A 22,342-nucleotide genomic window follows, 5' to 3' on the forward strand; every position below is an offset into this window, starting at 1 on the left:
CTGATCACACACTCCAGGGCCCCATGGCACAGCTCCACCTATGCTTCTCTCCTGCCCCTAAGGGACAACCATGGCAGTGGGGAGCACACAATCCCTTGCATCTGTAAAGCAAACCTGGTCACCATTCAGACCAGGCCCCCTAGTGTAGCTCAGCCCCTTAACCCCTACCAGCTATGCCATTTCTAACCCTTCCCCTCACAGTGATGTGTATGTATGCTAACACAGGTCTTCTCCTCACCCTTCTGACTAGAGCCCTGTATTCACGTTTGGTCTTAGCACTTAGTCCCACTCTGCAGCAGTTAGACCCTACTCCTGTTCAGCCCTTCTTTAGGTCCTTGCAATACAAAACATGGCAGACCCTCCCTACCCAAGGCCTGTGGCCCTCGCCTTCCTTCCACATCCCAGCTCTGAGTCTTCATCAGCTCCCAATTTCACCTTCATTGGCATCACGCGCCACTCTGCTAGATGAAAACAAAACGGAAGAACCACAAACAAACAAACCCCCATACACGAAACAAACAACAAAAATAAATCAAACCAACCAAATAACAACAAAAAACAAAATCAACCAACAACAATATAAACACACACAGAGCAGAAAAAAAAATAGACCTCTGTGACGGCTATTTACTGCACTCAGACCCTCAGACATGTGAGGAGGGGCCAAAGCCCGTATGCTCTCCGGTTACAGCAACACCTCACTTTCGTTCAAACAACCTCCGCTTCAAAAATAATTAATAAAAATAATAATATTAATAATGACCCCTCATGGACTTGTAGTGTACTCTCCCAACTCTGCCACAAGAGGGAAGCAGGAGTGGGAAATCATCGGCTGTGGCGAGGTGAAGACCACGGAGATACATGGCGGGGGCGGCGAGTAAGGGGAGCTCTAAAGGGTCTTTGCCGCAACGCCCCAATGGCCCTTGGCGGCTGCGGCCGGGAACCACTGTGCCCAGAGGATGGAGCCCGGGTCCCGGCTGACAGCGGGGCCGAGCGCCCGCCCTTTCCCCCGCCCGGCAATGCTTCCGGGGAAAGGGAAGGGGAACGGCGTGGCCCCGGCAAGAGGGAGCGCGGAGCCCGGGCGGTGAGTGCGGCGGCTCCGCTCTCCGGGAGATGCCGTTTTCTACGGGAAACCTGCGCTTGTGGGTTTTGTTTGTTTGTTTGAAAAAAACAGAGGCTGTACGGCGTTGCTTTTTATTTTTGTTTCCCCCTCCTCTTTCGTGACGTGCTTTCTGCTTCTTGCCAGCTGGAGTCGCGGTGGTGTGCATGGAATGCTTTGTCGTATGTAGGAGTGACGGGGGCACCGCGGAAATGTGGAGTTTTAACGTGATTCACGGTGCAAAGCCCAGTCAGGAGGCGGGGGAGGGTCTTTGCGCTCCTTTCCTACTCCCCAGCCGACGCCCTGGCGAGTGCCAAACCTTCGGCTTCTTTTGCCTGATCTTGGGGCGGGTGGGAGTCCTCCCTGCCCGTCTCCGGCGCCTGGAGAGGTGCGAAGCCATTACCTGGAGCTGTCGGAGGTTTTACCCTGCGGAATGTTTTAACGCCCCTCCCAACTCTCCAAATCCTAAATGGCGCCTTGTTCCTTCCATAAGGGGTGTTTTGGTTCAGGGGAGTGGGAAGAAGGACGTCTGTGCTTGTAGACGCAGCTTCCTCTGTGGAGATGGACACCGCCCGATGTTCCTCACCTCGAGTTCCTCCTCTGGCTGTGTTCAAAAAAGTCGCCTTGTGACTCAGCTGAGGCTCGGTGGGGAGATATCTGCATGTACTGGGTGCTAATCCATGCTCTAGTTTGGGTGGGACGTCTCTTTCAGCTGCAGGCAGGAGAAGAGCTGCGCCCAGCTCTGGCCAGGTTCCCCCAGGGTAAAAACAGTCGTTGGGAGACACATATGAACTGTTGAATCTAGATACAGCCTTTGGGATGTCCTGTTTGTTCAGACAAGCCTTACTGCTTGTAAAGTCTGTCCTAAAGCATAGGCGTCTACCACTGAGGATATAATGGGTTCAAACTGGAACACAAGAGGTTCCACTTAAATTTGAGAAGAAACTTCTTCTCAGTAAGGGTGACAGAGCACTGGAACAGGCTGCCCAGTGGGGTTGTGGAGTCTCCTACTCTGGAGACATTAAAAACCTGCCTGGACACCTTTCCTGTGTAACCTCATCTGGGTGTTCCTGCTCTAGCAGGGGGATTGGACTAAATGATCTTTTGAGGTCCCTTCCAATCTCTAATGTTTTGTGATTCTGTGATATATGCTGCAAATTCATAGCGATAGGAAGACAGAGGGTCAGAGCATCCCAAAATCTCCTCACCACTGACCTACAGAGCCCACAGGGAGACCAGAGTGAGGAATGGGCAAACCCTCTGATCACTGAGCGTTTTGCAGCAAGCAGTTTGCAAATGACTGATAAATACGTGCTTGTATCCTACTTTTTTTTGCTCCTTAAAGTGTTTTGTATCATCTCTAAAACCACTCTGATGAGAAGGGTATCAGTAGTTATGTTGCTGTTCCGCAGCTGCAGAGAAAGCGTGGATGATTGTACTGATAGAACTCCTACTCTTGTGTCTGAGCTGTTGAAATATTACTCACAATTTGACTAAATGCACTGATTTTTCAGGTAGGCAAATAGTGTGTGCATTGTGTGCCTGTAAGTCCTGAGCTGTCATGAAGTCCTGCAAAAACTTCCTAGATAATACTGCTTGCTGCTACTACCATTACTGCGCGTTTTGACCTCCAGGGCAAAAAAACCTTATTGCTAGCAATCTGACAGATATTTGGACAGTAGGAAAATTCTGGTCTTCATTGTGACTAACATGAACCGAAAATGCTAAGTGCTTCCTACTTATGCAGTGAAGTATGTTTAGTTAAATTACTCATTTCAGATGGAATTGGAGGAGTGTTTTCATCAAATCTCACTTTTCTCCCATAACTGGAAAAAAACAGAACAAAACAAGACCAAACAAAACCACAACCCCCCCCCCCAAAAAAAAACCAAACCAAAACAAAAAAACAAAGAAACAAACAAAACCAGGAGAAAAGTTACTACTATTTATTGCAAAGCTACTTAGATGGAAAACTATACATGCAGAAACTTGTTCTTTACCTGTATTTTTTTTTGAGAAAATGAATCAGTAATATGAATTGGGTGTTGGTTTTGTATTTTGTAGCAACATTAACACTAGGCACTGCCTTAAAGGAATAACAAAACACAGAAACCTTAACTACCAGTGGATATCTTACAATGCCTGGTGATACTTATCTGTAGTGAACTCAGCATTGTAGTATTCATTGCTCCTTTTGTGGGTGTGTGGACAAAATCTCAGGTTAGTTAACTACCTACACAGCTGATGTACGTAGAGTATGACTGGCATCCTTAGACGTGTTGAAGTGTGTGTACCATAGTTATCTATAAGCAGGTTTTGGTTGGGTTTTTTTTGAGTGTGTTTCCGTGTTGTAGGCAATAAAATGGAATTGAAATGGACTTTGATTTTTCTCTTTGTACTACAGCAGGAAATTACAGTAATCTGTCATGCTGACCAAATAACTTTTTTTTCTTCTCTTTTTAATCTTGTAGGTCAAGTAATTCTGCTGACTTCTACCAGACTGGCTGTTAGGGTTAAGACACAGCGTACACACATACAAGCTGAAGGTAATACTGAAGATTTATAGACTTAGAGAAGGTAAGACTTTATAACTCTGGCATTCTCATGCCTAACTATTCTCTAACATACTCTCGTATTCCTATGAAGGCAAATAATTGTCTTTGTGAAGTCAAAAGAGACTTGTTTTAATAAATCCTAAACAAAATACTTTTGTATATGACCACCTCAAAAGATGTAATATTATTTACCCAGTGAGGAGTCTAATGACACCAGTGGGAATTGCTCTCTGATACAGGTATGGGATTGAAAAATCAAACAATATATCCCTAAAATAACTCAAGTGCATAGTATGGGATTTAAGGTGCTTGTTACTCCAAATGAGTTTTTCAGAGTTCATAATTTTCCAGCCTAATTATAACATTTGCTGCATAGTTTATGCTGGGAAATGTAAAAGACAGAAATAACTTATCAATTTGTATTCTAATCAATTTGAGCTGTTCTTGTTTTATTTTTTATCTCCCAGGCTCTGAACCATGGATAACCTCTGTGCAGCAAATACTACTTTTGCAGTTGACCTCTTAAGAAAGCTGTGTGAGAACAAAAGCAGGCAGAATCTATTCTTTTCTCCTTTCAGTATTTCTTCTGCTTTGTCTATGATTTTGCTGGGTTCAAAAAGTAACACCAAAGCCCAAATAGCAAAGGTATGTCTAAATAAACTTAGTGTATGGAATTTGATGAGACCACATGAACAACAAATCTGTCTGTGACCTGCAATTATGCTAAACTATTATTCCCATTCTGGTCTCGGAGGTCAGAGGTCTTCTTTTGAAGAAAGCAGTATGTAAGCAGTAACTGTTGTTATAGGGGAAGCTTCCTTCAGCATGAAATTAAGTGGTTCCTGGGTTTTGTTCTGTAGGTTTTTTTTGTGGTTTTGTTGGGGTTTTTTTTTTGAGATTGAGATCTTCCTTTAGTATGACATTAAGAGGTACCTCAGATTTTTTTTTGTAGGCTTGTATTTGGATAAAATACTTTCTTGTAGTATTTTTTTGGGGCTTAATATCAGACTATGCATGTTTTGAAGATGCAGCGAAGCACACTTTAAAAAAATTAGTAAAATCCATCCTGTATACATGTCAAAATGGTAGCTCCACCTTGGTTTAATTTTTTATAAACTTGCTCAGGTGGCAAGTAGCATTTGGCATATTTCTTGCGTATGCAATTGGCAGTATTAAATGTGTAGTCAGTCATTTTTGTTATTATGTTTGCCTCTTTTGCAAAGTGGAAGAGGAGCATAAATGCATGTTTTGCTTTCATTTAAATCTATAAAAGTTTTTCCAAAATTATATTAAATTTATGTTATATTTTATTGTATTTTATTATGTATACCGTATCATATTCTATTATTGCCGTTCTTGGAGATATTAAAAAGCTGTTTGGACATAGGCCTGGGCTACCAGCTGTAGATGGCCCTGTTTGAGCAGGGTCATTGTACCAGGTGACCTCCAGAGGTCCCTTCTAACCTCAACCATTCTGCAGTCCTCTAATGCTTGGCTTGAGTGAAGAAAACTAAATACTGCTGACTCTTCTGCTTCCTAATTTATTAGAATCATACAATCATAACCTACAATGTCTGGCTGGCCGCGTCATACGTGACTTGCATGATAAGCCTCAGGTGGGAGGCATCAAGTCACAGTTTTTAAACCCAGAAGTCATTAAAAAAACAACTGTGCTGAAGCAAGTGTCTTTAGACAAGGCAAGGACTCTGCTGAGGTTGTTTGTCTTTCTACAGGTACTTTCTCTGAACAAAGCCGAGGATGCTCACAATGAGTATCAGTCACTTCTTTCTGAAATTAATGATTCAAACACCAAATATATACTGAGAACTGCTAACCGACTTTATGGAGAAAAGACATTTGAATTTCTCTCGGTAAGCAACCATTAGATTTGTGGCATTTTTAGTATAATGTACTTGCTACCTGTCTCCTTTGGAGGTCAAAGGCAGGCTTTGGGTCTTAATTTCCAAATTTTCTAGCCTGAGACCTACCAATGTGACAGATTGTGCCAAAGCTTGGTATCTGAGCTCAGTGGAGGAGCTCCTTTTAGGTAGTTTGTGACCTGAATACACAACTGGTGCAAAGCACTGTAAAATCTATCAGACTCTAAATCTGCAGGGTTCCATGATCCATTCATATTTTTGGCTGTGGTAGAAATGGTTGACATATCTCTTTTCCCTTGATAAAAAAAATAATATTGCTCTTCAGCATGGGCAGTATTTTGTAGTTTTTCTGTTATGTAAGTCATCCAGAGAACATACTGAGAGGAGTATGTGACTTTTAAGATTTCCCTTATCAGAAGATCTAAATAAAGATAATAGATTTTGTGTTATACACGTTCCTTTAGATTCTTCTCTAGAAGCAAGATGATGTAAGGCCACCATCCCCAGGAGTGATTTACAGTGATTCTTCTTATGAATAATGCTGGTGTTCCATTTGTCTGGTAGATAAAAATGACATGGATTGTACTCCAAAATTTTGCATCTATGTAATAAAGTTCTAACTATATTAAATCAAAGATAAGGTATCTGTTTTCCTCTCTGAGAAAAATCAATTTCCTCTCTGAACTAAAAGCTTTCTCTTAGTCTGTGAGGCTTAACAATGAAATTTTTGTAGTGAGAAGCTTACAAAATCATGTGGTCTCTCACTGAAGAACCCCCAACTAGCTACATCATATCTCAAATAACTTATGTAGACCTTTCTAGCATAGTCAAGCCATTTGACTTAATAATGATCAGTGGACAATTTCTAGTCCAAATAGGTGGTATGAAACCTAACAGGAGTGCATCAGACAAAACTTTAATGGTTCTATATGAAGCTGGGGGAGGAAAGTGGGCAGATTTTCTCCGTATATTTAAGAATCATCTGTGGCTGAATGGGAGTAAAATATATTGTTGCAAACCTGTTCTGAATGTCCATATTAGTCATTTATAGAGTCGAGTGAGAAATTCTACCGTGCTGGACTAGAACAGACTGACTTCAAACATGCTTGGGAGGATTCCAGAAAACAAATAAATGGCTGGGTAGAGGAAAAGACCGAAGGTGAGTGCTTTGCAGAATGCCCTGTTGTATTTAATGGCAGACAGGGCTTGGGTAAACAGCTATTTCAAGATATAGTACTGTGAATTAAAAAAAATAAACCCAAACATTGAGCTCTTGCTGTGTTTGGTATATAATTCTCTTATCTATTGTGTATTAATTACAGAGTAGATACTATATTAGATAATAATTAGATGTCAAGCTGTTAAAAAATGCTTTTTTTCTATGTATCATAAAGGTAAAATTCAGAACCTGTTGGTGGAGGGGATTCTTGATTCACTGACCAGACTTGTGTTGGTGAATGCCATCTACTTCAAAGGCAACTGGGAAAAGCAGTTCAACAAAGAGAGAACAGCAGAAAGGCCATTTCAAATTAACAAGGTATGATGTGCTAAAACACTGACAAGACATTGTTACTCTAAAGTACTCAAAAAAATGAATATATTTAACTCTGAAAGAAAAAAAAAGTCATTCAAGCAAAATCACCTTGGATAGCCTGGATGAAATTCCTTATACCTCTTCCCTTTAATATGGACACTCTCTTTGTTTAGTTTCTGCTAAGTTACACATAATTGCTAGAAACTTTAATATAACAAGTATTTCTTTCATTCTTTTTTCCTTTACCTTTCTTGTTTGAGAGAGGTAGCCCTCTACAAAGTTACAGAACTTAGAACTGAGAAGAAAGCAGTTGAGTGAAGCTGTCAGGCTGAGAGTTGTGAGCAATTTCACAGCAGTCAGTGAACTTGATGATTTTAGCATGGAACTGGTATAGATAGAAAGGTTCCTTTAGGTTTTAGGCTGAAAAGAGCACTTCTACATGTGAAGAAACTTCTGAATGTAAGTCTTCTTCAATCAATTATTATTTTAAGATCAGAGTCTTTGGGATCCAGGTAACTATTAGAGAAAGTTGCAAGATGTAAGGTTGGGAAATGCTGCCTTGGCTCACCCAGGAACTTGCTTTTAGATATGTAAACAACTGCCCTGTAAAACTGAACAGTTTAAGTTTGTACTTTTATCCTACTAATGCTTAGCCACTGGTAAGCTGTAGAAGTCTATGAGTAGGCTCAAATGAGCAACTGGAAATCCAAGGTGTAAACTGAAGTTTTTAAGCTAGTTATTTTACAATCTGTCCAGTAGCAATGAGTTACATTAACATCCCAGGAGCCTTTCCAGCATCCTGTAACATTATTTCTGTGAGTCTTGCACTTGTGACTCACTGAATGATTTTCATATGCTCTATGGCCTTTTTTTTTTGCTTCTCCATCCTTTACATGTGTCATTGGTGCTGCAAAATAATTTCTGCTGTATCCTGTGGGCATTGTTTCAATGGGCTTTACCTGAAAAACAAAAAACTGCTTGCATCATCATTATCTCATGAAGATAAAGGAGAAAGGAATGAAACTCTTAAGTGAAAAGGAGGAAAGTAATGATGTAAACAATAGTAGCTCCTACTCCATGTGAAAATGGAAGGAAATAGCAGAGAAGAAAACTTAGAAGAAAAACCTTTCCCCTCCTTACTATCCATGTGACTTCTAGGAATTCAGAATAATATGCTCAGCTTCTTGGCATTTTTATAGAATCACAGAATATTTTACTTGGAAAAGACCTTTAAGGTCGAGTCCAGCTGTTCCAAGTTCATCTCAAAACCATGAGCACCACATCTACCTGTCTTTTAGACCCCTCCAGGGATGGTGACTCCACCACTTCCCTGGGCAGCCTGTTCCAATACCTGTCAACCCTTTCTGTGTAGAATTTTTTCCTAATATCCAGTCTAAGCCTCCCTTGGCGCAACTTGAGGCCATTTCCTCTCATCCTGTCACTTGCTTCTTGGGAGAAGACACCAACCCGCTCCATGCTACAACCTCCTTTCAGGTAGTTGTAGACAGCGATCAGGTCTCTCCTCAGCTTCCTTTTCTGCAGGCTAAACAGCTCCAGTTCCCCCAGCTGCTCCTCATCAGACTTGTGCTCCAGGCTCCCCACTAGCTTCCTTGCCCTTCTCAGCACTCTCTCCAGCACATCAATGCCTTTATAATTTTAAAATATTTTAATTACTTTTTGTTGTATCACTTAGGGCTACATGGACTAAAAATGAAAATATCTAAATTGAAATTACTTTGTATTCATTTAAAGCAAGGAACACAAGCCCTGCTTCCTACCAGCTCTGTTTAGTACTTGTCACTAGTTCTTAAGTGAGCAAGTATTTGTCCTTGCCTCTTTGCCTTAAAGGAAACTTCACAGACATTTCCATATTAGTAATTAAAAATTTAATCTCAGGGACTCTTACTTCTTAAATTCTTTCTTTTTAAGAGACAGTGGTGGGGCTGTACTCTGTTATGTGCTTAGTTCTCTTCATCAAATTCTAAAAAGTTCCAGGTAACTGAATGCCTGCTTTGTATTTTGAGACCAGCATGTTAGCTCAGTACTAACTATTGACACCTCTTCATTTTTAGAACGAGACCAAACCTGTGCAGATGATGTTCATGAAGGATAGATTTAACATGACCTATATTGGGGACTTCCAGACCAAAATCCTTGAGCTCCCTTATGTCGGTAATGAACTCAGCATGATCATTCTGCTCCCTGATACAATCCAGGATGGATCCACTGGCTTGGAAAGAGTAAGTTGTTGAGCTAAATGCAAAGACAGCCTGTATCCTTCCAGGGAAGGGAGTTTGATACTGCTTATAGACCTGCAGTTCAATTCAAAAGCTGTTATGTCATTGGTACTCAACACCTGCTGAAATGTCCCACATCTCCCAGCCCAAAAACTGGTTGGCATGCCTTGTGCCACTACTGGTCAAGCTGTGTGCTGCCCCTCGGCCAGAGGCTCTGGAAGATGACCTGACCCTCCTCAGAAGCAGAGTTTAGCTGTGGTTATGGTAAAGGCATAGCATGGTGAGCATTATCTACAGTGAAAGAGGATCTGGGGAACTCCTAGGAGGTCTGTTCTCAACAGCTGGCAGATTTTCTCTGGTCCACCACCTGCAAACAGGCTCACAGGAAAGTGTAGGATCTCTTCTGTTATGGACATATTATACAAGTTTTGGCTATTTTGTGTTCTGGACAAGGAATTTATTTGTAGGGCTTTCTAACACTGACTGCAAAGGGCATTGTGAGCAGATTTTTTCATCAGCCTGTCAACCTGAAAGAGGATCCTGTGGTTAAAAGACCGAAGAACTGGGATCAGATCCTTTGGGACCTTTTCATATCAGGTCTTATCTGTCTTTGCTTCCCATTTGAAAAACAAAACAAACAAAAAAACAAACCCCAAAACACAAACTCAAAGCAGCACCGCAACAACAACAGCAAAAAAACTCAAAAAACAAGCAAAACACCACTACCACCAAAAAACCCAAATCAATCTAACGTTTTATAAAAGTAAACAAGTAAACTTTATGTGGAACTGATCTTTATTGTACCTACCTAAAAGCATGTAGGATTGATCTTGGCTGGGGCTATATTCTCTAGTGAGAAGTATAACTTGTACTTTTGGCTTGAGACACTAAATACTGGAAAAAAATATACATATTATGCACTATGTAGACAAACACAATAATTGCCACTTTTGGCTATGTGAAACTGACTTTCTTTTCATTTTCATTATGTAACTTTTGGTTTTTCTTCAGCTCGAAAGAGAACTTACATATGAGAGGCTGATAGATTGGATCAATCCTGAAATGATGGACTGTACAGAGGTGAGGGTGTCTTTACCCAGATTTAAACTGGAAGAAGACTATGATCTGAAACCCCTTCTGAGCAGCATGGGAATGCCTGATGCGTTTGACTTAGAGAAGGCAGACTTCTCGGGAATCTCAGCTGGCAAAGAGCTGGTGCTCTCTGAAGTGGTTCACAAGACCTTTGTGGAAGTCAATGAAGAAGGCACTGAAGCAGCAGCTGCCACAGCAGGGGTGATGATGCTGCGCTGTGCAATGATCGTTCCAGATTTCATAGCTGATCATCCCTTCCTCTTCTTCATCCGGCACAACAAAACTTCCAGCATTTTGTTCTGTGGCAGATTTTGCTCTCCCTAAAAAGGAGATGTCTCGGCAGAAGAGCCGCCATTACACGATAACATTCTGTTTCTTTAGAATAGGGCTACTCTTTTTGCACTAATTGTCTCTTTCAACTGTGCCTGAATCCACTTCTATGGCCTTCATCCCAGGCTTGAATAGAATAACAGAACCACTTACACACAGCCATTTACAACTGTGTTGCCCTGTGCACCTTAGTGCAGAGCTCTCTGAGTTCTTGCTGGCAAAAGAAACATCCCACTTCTTCAGTGAATGCTTTATCTGTCCTTGTAGTCTGCATTGCACGTCACTTTTTGTGGCCACCAGCCAGCAAGTCAGGCAGTGATGTCTCAGAGGAAAGGAAGAATTTAGTTTTGTTTCTGATAAGAGTGGAGTACATCTTTAGTTACCTTTTTTGTTCTTCCAGGCTCATCTATTTAATGTCTTAATAACATTCCCTAGAGATGAAAGGAGGCTTTGTCAGCCTGTTCCAAGTGTTGCTAAGCATCCTGACTAGACAGTATTTTTTGGATAACAACTGGACAAGCACTTAGGCAAAAATGGGAATAAAAGTACGTCTTCATACCAAATATCCTTGTATGGTATTCAGGTGGTGAGGATCACCTGATTTTATTACCCATCACCTACCTTATTAGTCTTTTAACAAATAATGTAATGAAAAAGCATATGGTACCTATGGAATATTTAAATGACGAAGCTTTAAGTTTTTGCTATTGTATTTTTCCTATTCATAGTTTCTGAAACAGTTTAACTGTATAATACCAAAGACACAGCTGAAATAGCTTTCTGATTACAGTGGTTTGTTTTGCTGTTTCTGTTCCTGAAATAATAAAAGAACTGTATATGCTGTGGGCCTCTGCTTCTCTTTTTCAACCATAAATTATGTATATTTTTATCTGTAGTATGAAGATAACAACTTTTTTGCTTTGACAGAGTACAACCACCTTCTCTGTAGCTTGTTTGTAATTCACTGTTCGACATGAGATTTTTCTGAATACTGCAAAGCTGTGGTGCTTACTTGTGTTGCCATGAAGTTTGAGGTTTTGTAGCAAAGAGCCTTTACAGCAAAGGGGTGCTGAGCCAAGCATTTGGTTTTGGGCAGGACTCTGTTTTTGTGCACCAATCCAAATCAAGGTTCAGTGATCATCATCCAAATGGTGCCAGATTGTGCAGGGCTTAACTCTGTGCATAGCAACTCAGCTGTCTCAAGTGAAGAAAATAAAAGCATTATATGAGGGGGAGGGGAAACCCACCCACCAGGTTAGTCACCTTTAATTCCAGTTAAAGAGCCAGTGCTCTGCACACAAAGCCGGAACAGGCAGGATGCGTGGGGTGTGATCCTGGTGATGGACTGATGGAGAAAAAACATGGGGTTAAACCAAAGAGAACTTTCTATGCTGTTATTTTCTTTACATTAATAATATATATATATATAAAAAGAAGAAAAATAAAAGAGAAAAAAAAAAGTAAAGATGACTGTGCCCTAGACGTTGAGCGTAAATAGAGCAGCACGATGGGAAGATGGAGACGCGCTACCCTGGGTGGGCCCCGTGAGCTTGTTCCACGGAGCAAAAAAGCGACCCAACGTTGTACCGCTTGTGCAGGAGGGTGTGTTAGTTTTGTCTGTCTGTTTGTTTGTTTGTTTGTTTGTTTTATTAAATCACGCTCCTGTGGCTCTCTCCTCCCCTTGGCGGGGCAATCCGGGCCTTCCCCGCTGCGGGCGCGGCCGCCCGCCCATCGCCCCGTCCCGGTGCGGCGGGGATCGGCGGTTCCCGCAGCCCCTCTCCGGCCAGGTAGGCAGGGAAGCGGCTCTCGGCTGTGCCGGCGCTCCGCAGGGCGGGAGAGAGTTGTGGGGACCTGTGCCCGCGGGTGATTTGTAGAGGAATAGGGGGGTAACGGGGCAAAAAGCGGAATTTTTTCTTCCCCTCGTCCTGTCCTGTCCCCCGCGGCGGGGTCTGCAGGGCGGCTCTGGGGCAGCCTTGGGGTGGGGGCTGTAAAACGGCCGATTCCAGTGAAACGCTTGCACAGTGGGGTGGGGTAAGTAAATGAAAGTGAAAGTACACTTTAGTGTGTGTTTGTTGGGGGGGGGGGGCGTTGTGTGTAGGGGTTGGGAGGTTTTTTGGTTTTATTTGTGGGTTTTGGTTGGTTTTTGTTTGGGTTTTTTTTTTAGCATAGACCTAGATAAAAGTTCCCTGCAAAGACGCAGGGAATTTGTTCATATTCTGGTGAAAGCAGTTAGTGTTATTTCACAGTTCCTGTAGAAGAACTGTGCTAGAAACACCCAAGCTATGCTAGAAATACCCAAATTCCTCCACATATCTGGGCCTGGACAGCACTTGTACCGAACAGTATTACTAGGCTGCTGCCATCGCTGCTGGGGGCAGATGCAGAAATGCCTGTGTCTAAAATGAAACTGCTTGAGAAAACATGCTAGAAACAGCCAAATGCAGAAGTTCTGCTTCAAGCAAGCAAAGAGTAGCAGGAATCTGAGCTGGGAGGGCAGGAAGATTTTACAGCATCTAGCAGTACTACTTTTGGGTAGGTTTTTGCACCTTACTCAGCTCTCACACCTGCCAGCCCACCTCACCCCAAGTACCTCCTAGGGAACATCCCACCAAAATGAAACACACCTCTGCCTGCACAGAGTAAGCCCTGAAACTTTGTCTTTTCTGTGCTTTGCTTCTTGCCTTCTTGGTATGTCACCCTGAGCTACTGAGCCCCCTGGCTCTCTGCCCGTGAGTTTAAGGCCACCCAGCCCTGTTGGGACTTGGGTGTGTTTGTACCTGGATGCGGTGTGCAGATAGCTCACTTGCTCTTGGCAGGACCTGCTGCTGAAAATAGTGGTGATTTGCACTGCTGAAGGTAAGTGTATAGTTCAGTCTTTGGCAGGATTGATACCTTTTTGTGGGATGGTTTGTGCTATGAAGACGGGCAACTTGCTGGAAGTTGTCTACGTCTCCTTCAGCAGCTGCTGTGAATGCTCACTGTGCAGGATGCGGGTAGAAGACTTGCGAGAAAGCTGCATCACTGAGCTCTCTGGAGTGTGCTGGGTCTGTGAAAGACTTTAATTTGCAATCGTGCCTTCCCATTTCAAGGTAGAAGGCAGGGAATTTTAAAAAATAATGCCTTTAAAGTTGGTGTGATAGGGAAGGTTGGGATATACAATTTAAGTGGAAAAAAAACCCCACTTTTTCAATGTGACTGTTTTCTTTTTTTTTTTTTCATGTACTGACAATGAAATTCTTCCTGTTTCTGCACCGAGCTGCAAACAGATTAATCCAGTCTTTGTGAGTCACACAAGGTTAGACTAGATTTCTGCAGAGTGTTTCCCAGAGTCTTTCCTGGCTTTTGTTTTCCAGCTATAACCATGGAGAACCTGTGTAATGCCAACACCAGATTTGCACTCGATCTGCTCAGAAGGTTTAATGAGACCAACCCAACGGGAAATGTTTTCTTCTCCCCTGTCAGTGTCTCTGCTGCTCTGGCCATGGTCCTTTTAGGGGCCAAAGGTAATACAGAGGCCCAGGTGATGAAGGTTGGTAAAAATAAATAAATATATATTGCTTTTCATTTACATTAAAAATTGTTGTGTTTTAGAGGAGGGAAAATGGAAGGAGGGTGTTATTTTTATGTGGTCAGAACAAGATTTCTCTCATGCTCACTGAGTCTTCCTTAAGGTCTTTTCTGCAGTTACCTTCTGCCTGCCCAGCTCCAGAGCCCTCTTTCCATATTTGCTATGGCCCTTGTTTCTCACTTAATTTCACTTGTTAATTCTTGAAGTAGGAAACTAGTTTAATTAATCAGTCTCCATTTAAATTGGAGTTTCCAGCAGCAAGGTCTTACCAGTTTTCATGAGATGTTTCGACAAAGAACTACTGCTTTGTAATATAAGGTTGCAAATGGTATGCTTATTACTGATAACACTGTGTATTTTATAAGAAACACAAAAATAATATGTAGTTTTATATTTAAAGCGTAACCACTGTGATAATACATGATGATGCTACTTAAGTATCAGTATCGTAGTAACAGCTGGGCACTGGGGTTCCTCAGAGGAGCTAATCCCACATGCTTACTCTTACCATAGCCTTAGGTAGAATATTTTTTAAAAACCCTCATTATAAATTGTAAAAATGGTCAGGTAGGAGTGTGCCAGTTTCTCCTGAGGCCTCCTGCATGGAAGGGACTTGGTCATTATTATTTTTCCTCCTTTGTTAGGCTGATACCTGCTAGCGCAGAAGGGCGTATGAGACTTCTCATTGCAGTCATCATCTTGTATTTGCCCATGAATAATTTCACCTTTGTATTCTGGACTTTAGGAGGAACTGTTTTACACTGTTGAGTGGTGCAGGGCTTACTGAGTAAGACAATAAAATTATTTTCTCACTACTTGTACAAACAGACTTTGAACATATATTTCATGTAATCAAACTGACAGCCCCGCCTAGGATAAATCTACAGACAGCAGAAATCAAGCAAAAGGAAAAATACGTGTTTCAGCACAGTCACCTTCAATAATGCATGTTCCTGTACCACAATACTTTACTTATGAAAACATAGCTAATTAAGGAGGCAGTGGTCGCTAACTGTCAAGGGCTGTTTGCAAGCATATAGAAATTCGTTTCTGTGTTCATAATCCTATTTTAAGTTGCCTGTGTGATGTTTTTGCTCAGCTATTTGTATGTACAACACAGCTTGCATTAATGTGGGCAGCAAGCCCTGACCAAAAACACAGTGAGAGAAAACAAGGGCTTTCCTTTGAATCCAGGGGCTGTTCCACAGCGGTCTTCCCTGCAGAGATGATTTAAGTTTTAAAGCACACGTCCTTGCTTTGGTCTAGTCTTCCCTGTTAGTGATGTCTGGCAGCTCCTGCTTTTGTATCTGTAAGCCTTGGCTCGCCGGCTTCCCTCTGGGGAAGCAGGTGCTGGGAAAGAGAAAGTGCAGTGATGCATTTGGTTTTCAAGATGATACAGTTTATATAAATATATAAGCAGTTATATTTTCATAAAACCATAAAAGATAATTTTTCTTAGTTTTCTTAAGACCTCACCTTTCTTGAGTGCTCACATAAGCCCAGTGTTAGTTTTGATTGTATGTTCTGAAAAGCAAGACCCCAGGTTCCCTTGGGCCAAAGGGAGAAGCAAGAAGCCTAAAGTATCTCTATGGCATCATCTCTCTTTTCATCTTCCCACCTGGGAATGAGTCCTTGTGCCCAGAGGTCCATGGAGGGGAGGCATTCAGATATCATGTGGACAGGACCCTGGGTTATGAACAACACAACTAGCTTCAGCTGTGACTACGTAGAAACCAGGAGCTTAATACAAGCAGCTGACACAGGCAGTGTACCTACCACCAAGAAACAGTTTTGTTCATTTTTTGAGGTTTATAGAAGTCTCTGAGCAGCTTCCAGCCTCTTCTCTTTCTTCAACCTGCCTACCTGCTGTATCAGACCCACCCTATAGATAGATAATGCATGTTCTTTAAAGACAGTATTAGCAGCAGCTAGTTCACCTTTTTATTTCAGACGCTTCATTTTGATGAAGTTGAAGATACTCATTCAAGATTTCAGACTCTGACTACAGATATAAACAGAAGCAATGCTCCCTATCTCTTACGGCTCGCCAATCGGCTTTTTGGAGAGAAGTCCTACAGCTTTTTGGCGGTATGTTGGTGCAGATCATGATGGTGCTGTGGAACCTGGTGGGAAAATGCAGCTACTTGAGTATTTATGAAGTAGAAATATTTCTAGGCGTATTTCTAAATGTCACTGGGCAGCTGACAAAAGTGGTGCATACATAAATATGCATTTCCATGTAGGCATCTGTGCATCTCACCTAAAGGATGTTACATAGCAAATCCTTTTCATTGCTTATTTGGTTCTGCTGCTCTTGGGCTCAAGAGAAAAATCACTTGTCTAGATTCTTAGTTTACAGTAACTATCATAACATCCCACTCTGTTGCAACCAGCTTTTTAGGATGCAACCAGCTCTGTCTGTTGCAATCATCTTTTTAGGATGCAACCAGCTCTGTGGTTGTTGCAACCAGCTTTTTGTTGGTCTAGTACCACTATCACTTAAATATTTTTGAAAATGCTTATTTATTTTGGAGGGGAAGCCCACCATGTCTAAGCAACATGATACTTACTCTTCACCAGTAAATTACACCTTTGTGTGTACTGAGGTTGCTATTTTTATCCCTCTTCAGCTCTTTCAGAGAGTTTTGTTTTATCCTAGCTGTGTTTGAACCTGTTTCAGGAGAGTGGCAGGTAAATATTGCAACACCTGCAGTAAGCACCCCACCAGCTGTATACGTGGCAGATGTACTATGAGGCTTAATCTGAAAGGGAAGCGGGGGGAAACCAACCCAACTCCAGAAACTCCCCAGGCAGTGCACTGCTAGAGCCTCACCTCAGAGCAGGTGATAATCTGTTTGACATGCCCCTTGGCTACAACATAAAGAGATGTTTTCTTATCTGCATGCAATGAAAACTATTCTTATCACTCCAAAATCTAGGATTTCCTGACTAATACTCAGAAATTATATGGAGCTGATTTGGCAGCAGTTGATTTTCTTCAGGCTCCTGATGAAGCCAGGAAAGAAATTAACCACTGGGTAGAGGAAAAAACTGAAGGTAAACTACTTTGGTTAATGAAGTAACTTCAAGAGCAGGAATAGGCTTTATTTTCTGCTGCATTTAGAACAGTTTAAGTTTACCCTGGGATATTCAATTGATGCATTGACAAAACCAGAAAATGCCTAAGCAAGATATTTATACAGTTCCATATCTTCAGTTACATTTCCATTTTCTTGTGTTCAGGCCAATGAGTGCAGAAGAGATGCCTAAACATAGATTTATACCAATGAATTGGAGAATTTGTTTTAGACAGTCCTACTCCATATCATATATATATTTCTAAATTCAGTAATCCTAACTGTGGGAGTTTTTTAGTTCTTGTATGATGAGTCATACGTGACAGTTTAAGCTAAAATATTACATTTGCATCAAATTACTACATATCAAAAGTTTTATAGTAGTATGCACTATTAAAAAGTATGGTGAACCAAAGAGGCAGGTACTCAAACACTTTGTTACAGGAATGGACTAAGGTTTTTATATTTGTAGCACTTCTGTGGCATCAGTTTCTTCATGTCTCTTTTATATGACATTGCCTTATTACAAGATTTTGTTGTGACTTCTTTTTTTCTGCCCCCTCTGAAGGTAAAATCCCTAATCTGCTATCTGAAGGCTCAGTTGATAACATGACAAGGCTTGTACTGGTGAATGCTATTTATTTCAAAGGGAACTGGGCAGAGAAATTTACAGAAGCCAACACCACTGACATGCCATTTCGGTTAAATAAGGTAATACAGATACATCTCGGTAGTATATATCTAAAAAAGAGAGGTCAAACAATATAGGTATTAAAGCGAAGCTTTGCTTACAGATAAAATAATAAGAATGATAATGTTTTAAGTTCACACAAAAGAGTTTTTTATGGATTTTAGTATTTTTCTGTATTCAGCCATTTGTTGTCTCACTTACTGCAACACTATCAGAGAAAATTCTCACATATAGATTAGGACCCTGCCTGTTCTCAGCAGAGTTTGTCTGCTCACAGCTTCCACTGCTGTGAACTGTGCCTATTGGTGATGCTAGGTGAGCAGTATTAAAATGGTTAAGCCACATTTTGGTTAAGCCCCATTTCCTTGTTCTACATTCTGCTTGTAACAGCTGTACGAGATACTGTATATGGCCATCTGCTTTATGCTGAACAGAGCTGATCTTTGTTGACTTCTCATGGTGTAATTTTTGGGGCTAGCACAATATAAAGGTAGAACAACTTGAAGGAATTGTTTCTGTTTCTGCGAGGCCTGTGCTATAGAAGCCAAAGAAGAAATGAGTATAATACAAACTCATTATGTCTTCAGATTAAACTGTTGCTAAACAGGCAGTCAGGAGTCTGACAAAGGCAGTTTTATAATCACCTGATATGATGGCAGAAGAGTTTTGGCATGAAAGCAATTTTTAACTTACTTGTTTTCCATCAGTTTTTTTAAATTAGTGTTTGCTTGATTGTTACATTTGGTGCCTTTTATCCATCCAGAATGAAAGCAAGATGGTGAAAATGATGTATCAGAAAAAGAAATTTCATTTTGGGTATATCCCTGAAGCGAAGATCCGTGTTTTAGAGCTGCCTTATGAGGGAAGAGAACTTAGTATGATCATCCTGTTACCTGATGACATTGAAGATGACTCCACTGGACTGCAAAAGGTAATCTAAGCTAATGCAGTTATTTAATGGATAAGTCCAGCCACTCAAAATTGTAGCCTTAATGAACTCATGTTCTCAGACAGTCTCTGTCAAGCCTATTTTTTTAGGCCATACTCTACTAGCACTGCAGTAAAGAATAGGTGCACGTGCTGCATCAGAAAGAAGAGTTGTGTTCTGGTTTTGTAGCTTGTGTTCCCGTGTCCTTTGGCTTGCTGAACTGAACCATGAGGGAAGTGGCAAAATCAAAATTAACTATGAGAATAAACTTGCTTTTTTTTTTTTTTGTCTTTTTAAATGACAGAACTTTTCTTTAATTACCTCTCAAAGTCTTTATTTTCTTAGACTCAGTGAGACTGTTTTCCATTAAATGACCAGGAACACATGAGCTTCTCTGAGGTCTCTGATGATTATTTTTGTTACTTTTTAAAATTATGTAACTCCATTTAGTTAGATAAAACAGTAAGAATTACTTGGTTTAGTTGCCATCAGTGTGTGTTTTTCCGTTCTGTACATTGCAGCAAGAAGCAAATGTCTGCATTACTTTGTATAGTAAAAAATGCACTGACTCCACTTAATAGCATTTGGGTATGGTTATTTTTGTATAGTTGATTTAGAGTTGTATAATACTTTGTAAAGCCTTGTAAATGTTACTGAAAATGAAATACTTCTACACTGGTGATATGTAATGATCTCTGTCTTTTTAATTCTAGCTGGAGAAGCAGCTCACTTTAGAGAAGCTCCAGGAATGGACATGTGCAGAGCATCTGTATTCCACTGATGTTCATGTGCATTTGCCAAAGTTTAAGCTAGAAGAAAGCTATGACCTTAAATCAGATTTAGCTGCTATGGGCTTGTTGGATGTATTTGACAGTGGCAAGGCTGACTTGTCGGGAATGTCAGGGGCACATGACCTCTTCCTCTCTAAAATTGTCCACAAGGCTTTTGTAGAAGTGAATGAGGAAGGCACGGAAGCTGCAGCTGCCACTGCTGGCATTGCTATGCTCTGCATGGTGATCGAAGAGGATTTCAATGCTGACCATCCTTTCCTTTTCTTTATTCGTCACAACCCAACGCAAAGCATACTGTTCTTCGGCAAATATGCTTCGCCATGAAAGAGAACTTGGCATTTGCAGAGCAGTTCCTACTGTAGCCAGTGAAATCTTTGCTCCTGAGTGAGTTGGATTTTGATGTAGAAAGTTAGTGCTCTGGTCTTGAGTTCCTCGTAACTTTGGCTGAGATTCTGCCTTTACCATTGAAACAATCCCAGAGAAACTGAGGAGTAATTTATTTTTCTTTCTTGAGATTGAAACAATCTTGAATAAATAGGAAAATCTTAACTGTGGAGAGAAGAAATCTTTTGAAATTGGACTAGGAATAGAAATACTCTTGGAAGAAACTTTTGTCTTTTAAACAACAGGATCATCCTTCATGTATACTTTAATGGGTTTCTCTGTGTTGACAGCCCCCTCTTGTAATAATTTATAATCATCTGGTCATTCCTTATGCATGGATACTAGGATGTTCTTGCAAAGCTATTCTTCTCCTAAAGTCTTGCTTTTCAAAGATATCTTAATAAAATATTTCTAGCCACCACAGGCATGTTCCTGAACAGCTGAGTTTACCCAGTTCTGTCGTGAAATAGAAGGCCAGATAACATTTGTTTAGAGACATCTATTAATAGAGAAAGGATTAAGCTATTTAAATAAAAGTAACCCCTTCCAGTCATTAGTCAGAAAACTTGCAATACAGCTTTGAATGAAGAGGAGGCGAAGATATTAAAAACAACGTTAGGTGACATGTTTAAAGAGGATTTTTAAATTGTATAGTCTGGTGCCATTTTAGTTATTGAAAACATGAAAATGTGTCAAGACTGAGAGGTTTTAGGTGCCTGAAGCTCAGGGGTGCTTCTGCAAGTTCAGAAACTTTCAGTATGACATTAGATTCTGGCCAGAACCTATGTGATCCTTAAAGTTACTTCAGTTTCCCAGAGGATGACTGTTTAGAATCTGCAATAAATATCTGATGTGTCTCTTTATGTAAAATGATTCAGTGTTTATTGAGCTGACTTCCACTACCTCTTTATACACAAACCTTTTGTACTGTACAACAGCCTTACACCTGTGAGCCACTGTAATTACATACTGTTAGCATGCTGTGTTTATTTCTGGAGGATATTTTCTTGGATCATGTATATCTTGGGTACTGTAATGTTTACCTGCACAACCTCAGTTCTAAGGGGGGCACAACACTTTCTGTAATTGCAAACTGTATATTAATTCTGTCATTAAGCAACAACTAAAAGTATTTTCCTTAAACTTGTGTTCAGAATGGAAATTTCCGTATACAGTTTAGTATTTCAGAGTGCAAAAATAACTGTCTACCTCAAGGCTAGCTCCAAAGACAACCACTGGTGCAGCAGGTGTGATCAGCTGTATGAAGGCCTTGGCCTGTTCGGAGTAGGTGAAAACACTGAAAAACAAATTACTCGGTAGAAGAAATGATTGTGTCAACCACCAGCTTCCCCTGTAAGTGCAGTCACCCCAGCTGCTCTCACCTGAGGGGAGAGAGGAACGGTTTATATGAAATGATGCAAGCACTTGGTCGGCACATTAGTAACCATGTTCTGTGTGTTAGCAATACCGCAGTTGCGAAGGCTCCGGTAAATTTGTACAGGAGAGCCTGTATTGCAGAGTGAAGATGTGAATGTAACCCTTTCTGTGCTGAATGCTTTGAAAAAAACAATGCTTTGCAAATAAGTGAGAAAAATATTAGCACAAAACTAACGTAAAAGTTTGGAGTGGTTTGACACTGCCTGAGTTCTGGGTTTCTGGGCCTTCATCTTCAGCCTTTTAGCAAATAAAGCTGCTGCTGCCATAGATGGGTTTTGACTATGTGAGGTTCAAAAACTCTGTTGTAATTACATCCTTATCTTTATATGCTTAAACTCAGTCAATGCATGCAAGATATATGACGCTTGAAGGCTTTAGGGCGGTAATTACTAGGAGATTAGAGGGAAGATAAAACCTTGCATAATAGTACAAATCAGTGTAGCTTTATGAAGAGACTCATGTATTTCTGTATTACTTTGGTCTCAGTATTCAGAAACTGAACTAATACATTGGTTTTCTACAGACAGGATGCACAAAATAAAATCTTGGCAATAAGAATCTCAATAAAGGCAGCATCATTTGCTTTACATTCAACCATTTAAAAACTGAAACAAGCAAACCTACTGGCAAATATTCCTCTCCCACAGTTTATGTCCCACAGTAAAACCATGGTGGGTGTTTTTCCTTAATATTTTTTTCTGTGCTCCTGTCACAAGTGACTGACAAGGTCTGACTCCAA

The 22,342-nt window shown here is 40.9% G+C and overlaps 1 protein-coding gene across 1 annotated transcript; it reads left to right on the forward strand.

Moving 5' to 3' along the window:
• Positions 1-956: 956 nt before the first annotated feature.
• Positions 957-21,309, forward strand: LOC309435836 (uncharacterized protein). Its single transcript, XM_082044578.1, has 16 exons — positions 957-1,142; positions 1,247-1,326; positions 3,571-3,676; positions 4,122-4,299; positions 5,388-5,525; positions 6,576-6,693; positions 6,929-7,071; positions 9,141-9,308; positions 10,317-10,716; positions 12,326-12,514; positions 14,081-14,256; positions 16,246-16,383; positions 17,235-17,352; positions 17,941-18,083; positions 18,827-18,994; positions 19,705-21,309. Exons 4-16 carry the CDS (start codon positions 4,132-4,134, stop codon positions 20,104-20,106), a joined length of 2,469 nt encoding a protein of 822 aa, XP_081900704.1. The 5' UTR covers positions 957-1,142; positions 1,247-1,326; positions 3,571-3,676; positions 4,122-4,131; the 3' UTR covers positions 20,107-21,309.
• Positions 21,310-22,342: the final 1,033 nt, after the last annotated feature.

The sequence above is a fragment of the Streptopelia decaocto genome (genome assembly GCF_964273445.1).
Source record: "Streptopelia decaocto genome assembly, chromosome: 2".
Lineage (NCBI taxonomy): Eukaryota > Metazoa > Chordata > Aves > Columbiformes > Columbidae > Streptopelia > Streptopelia decaocto.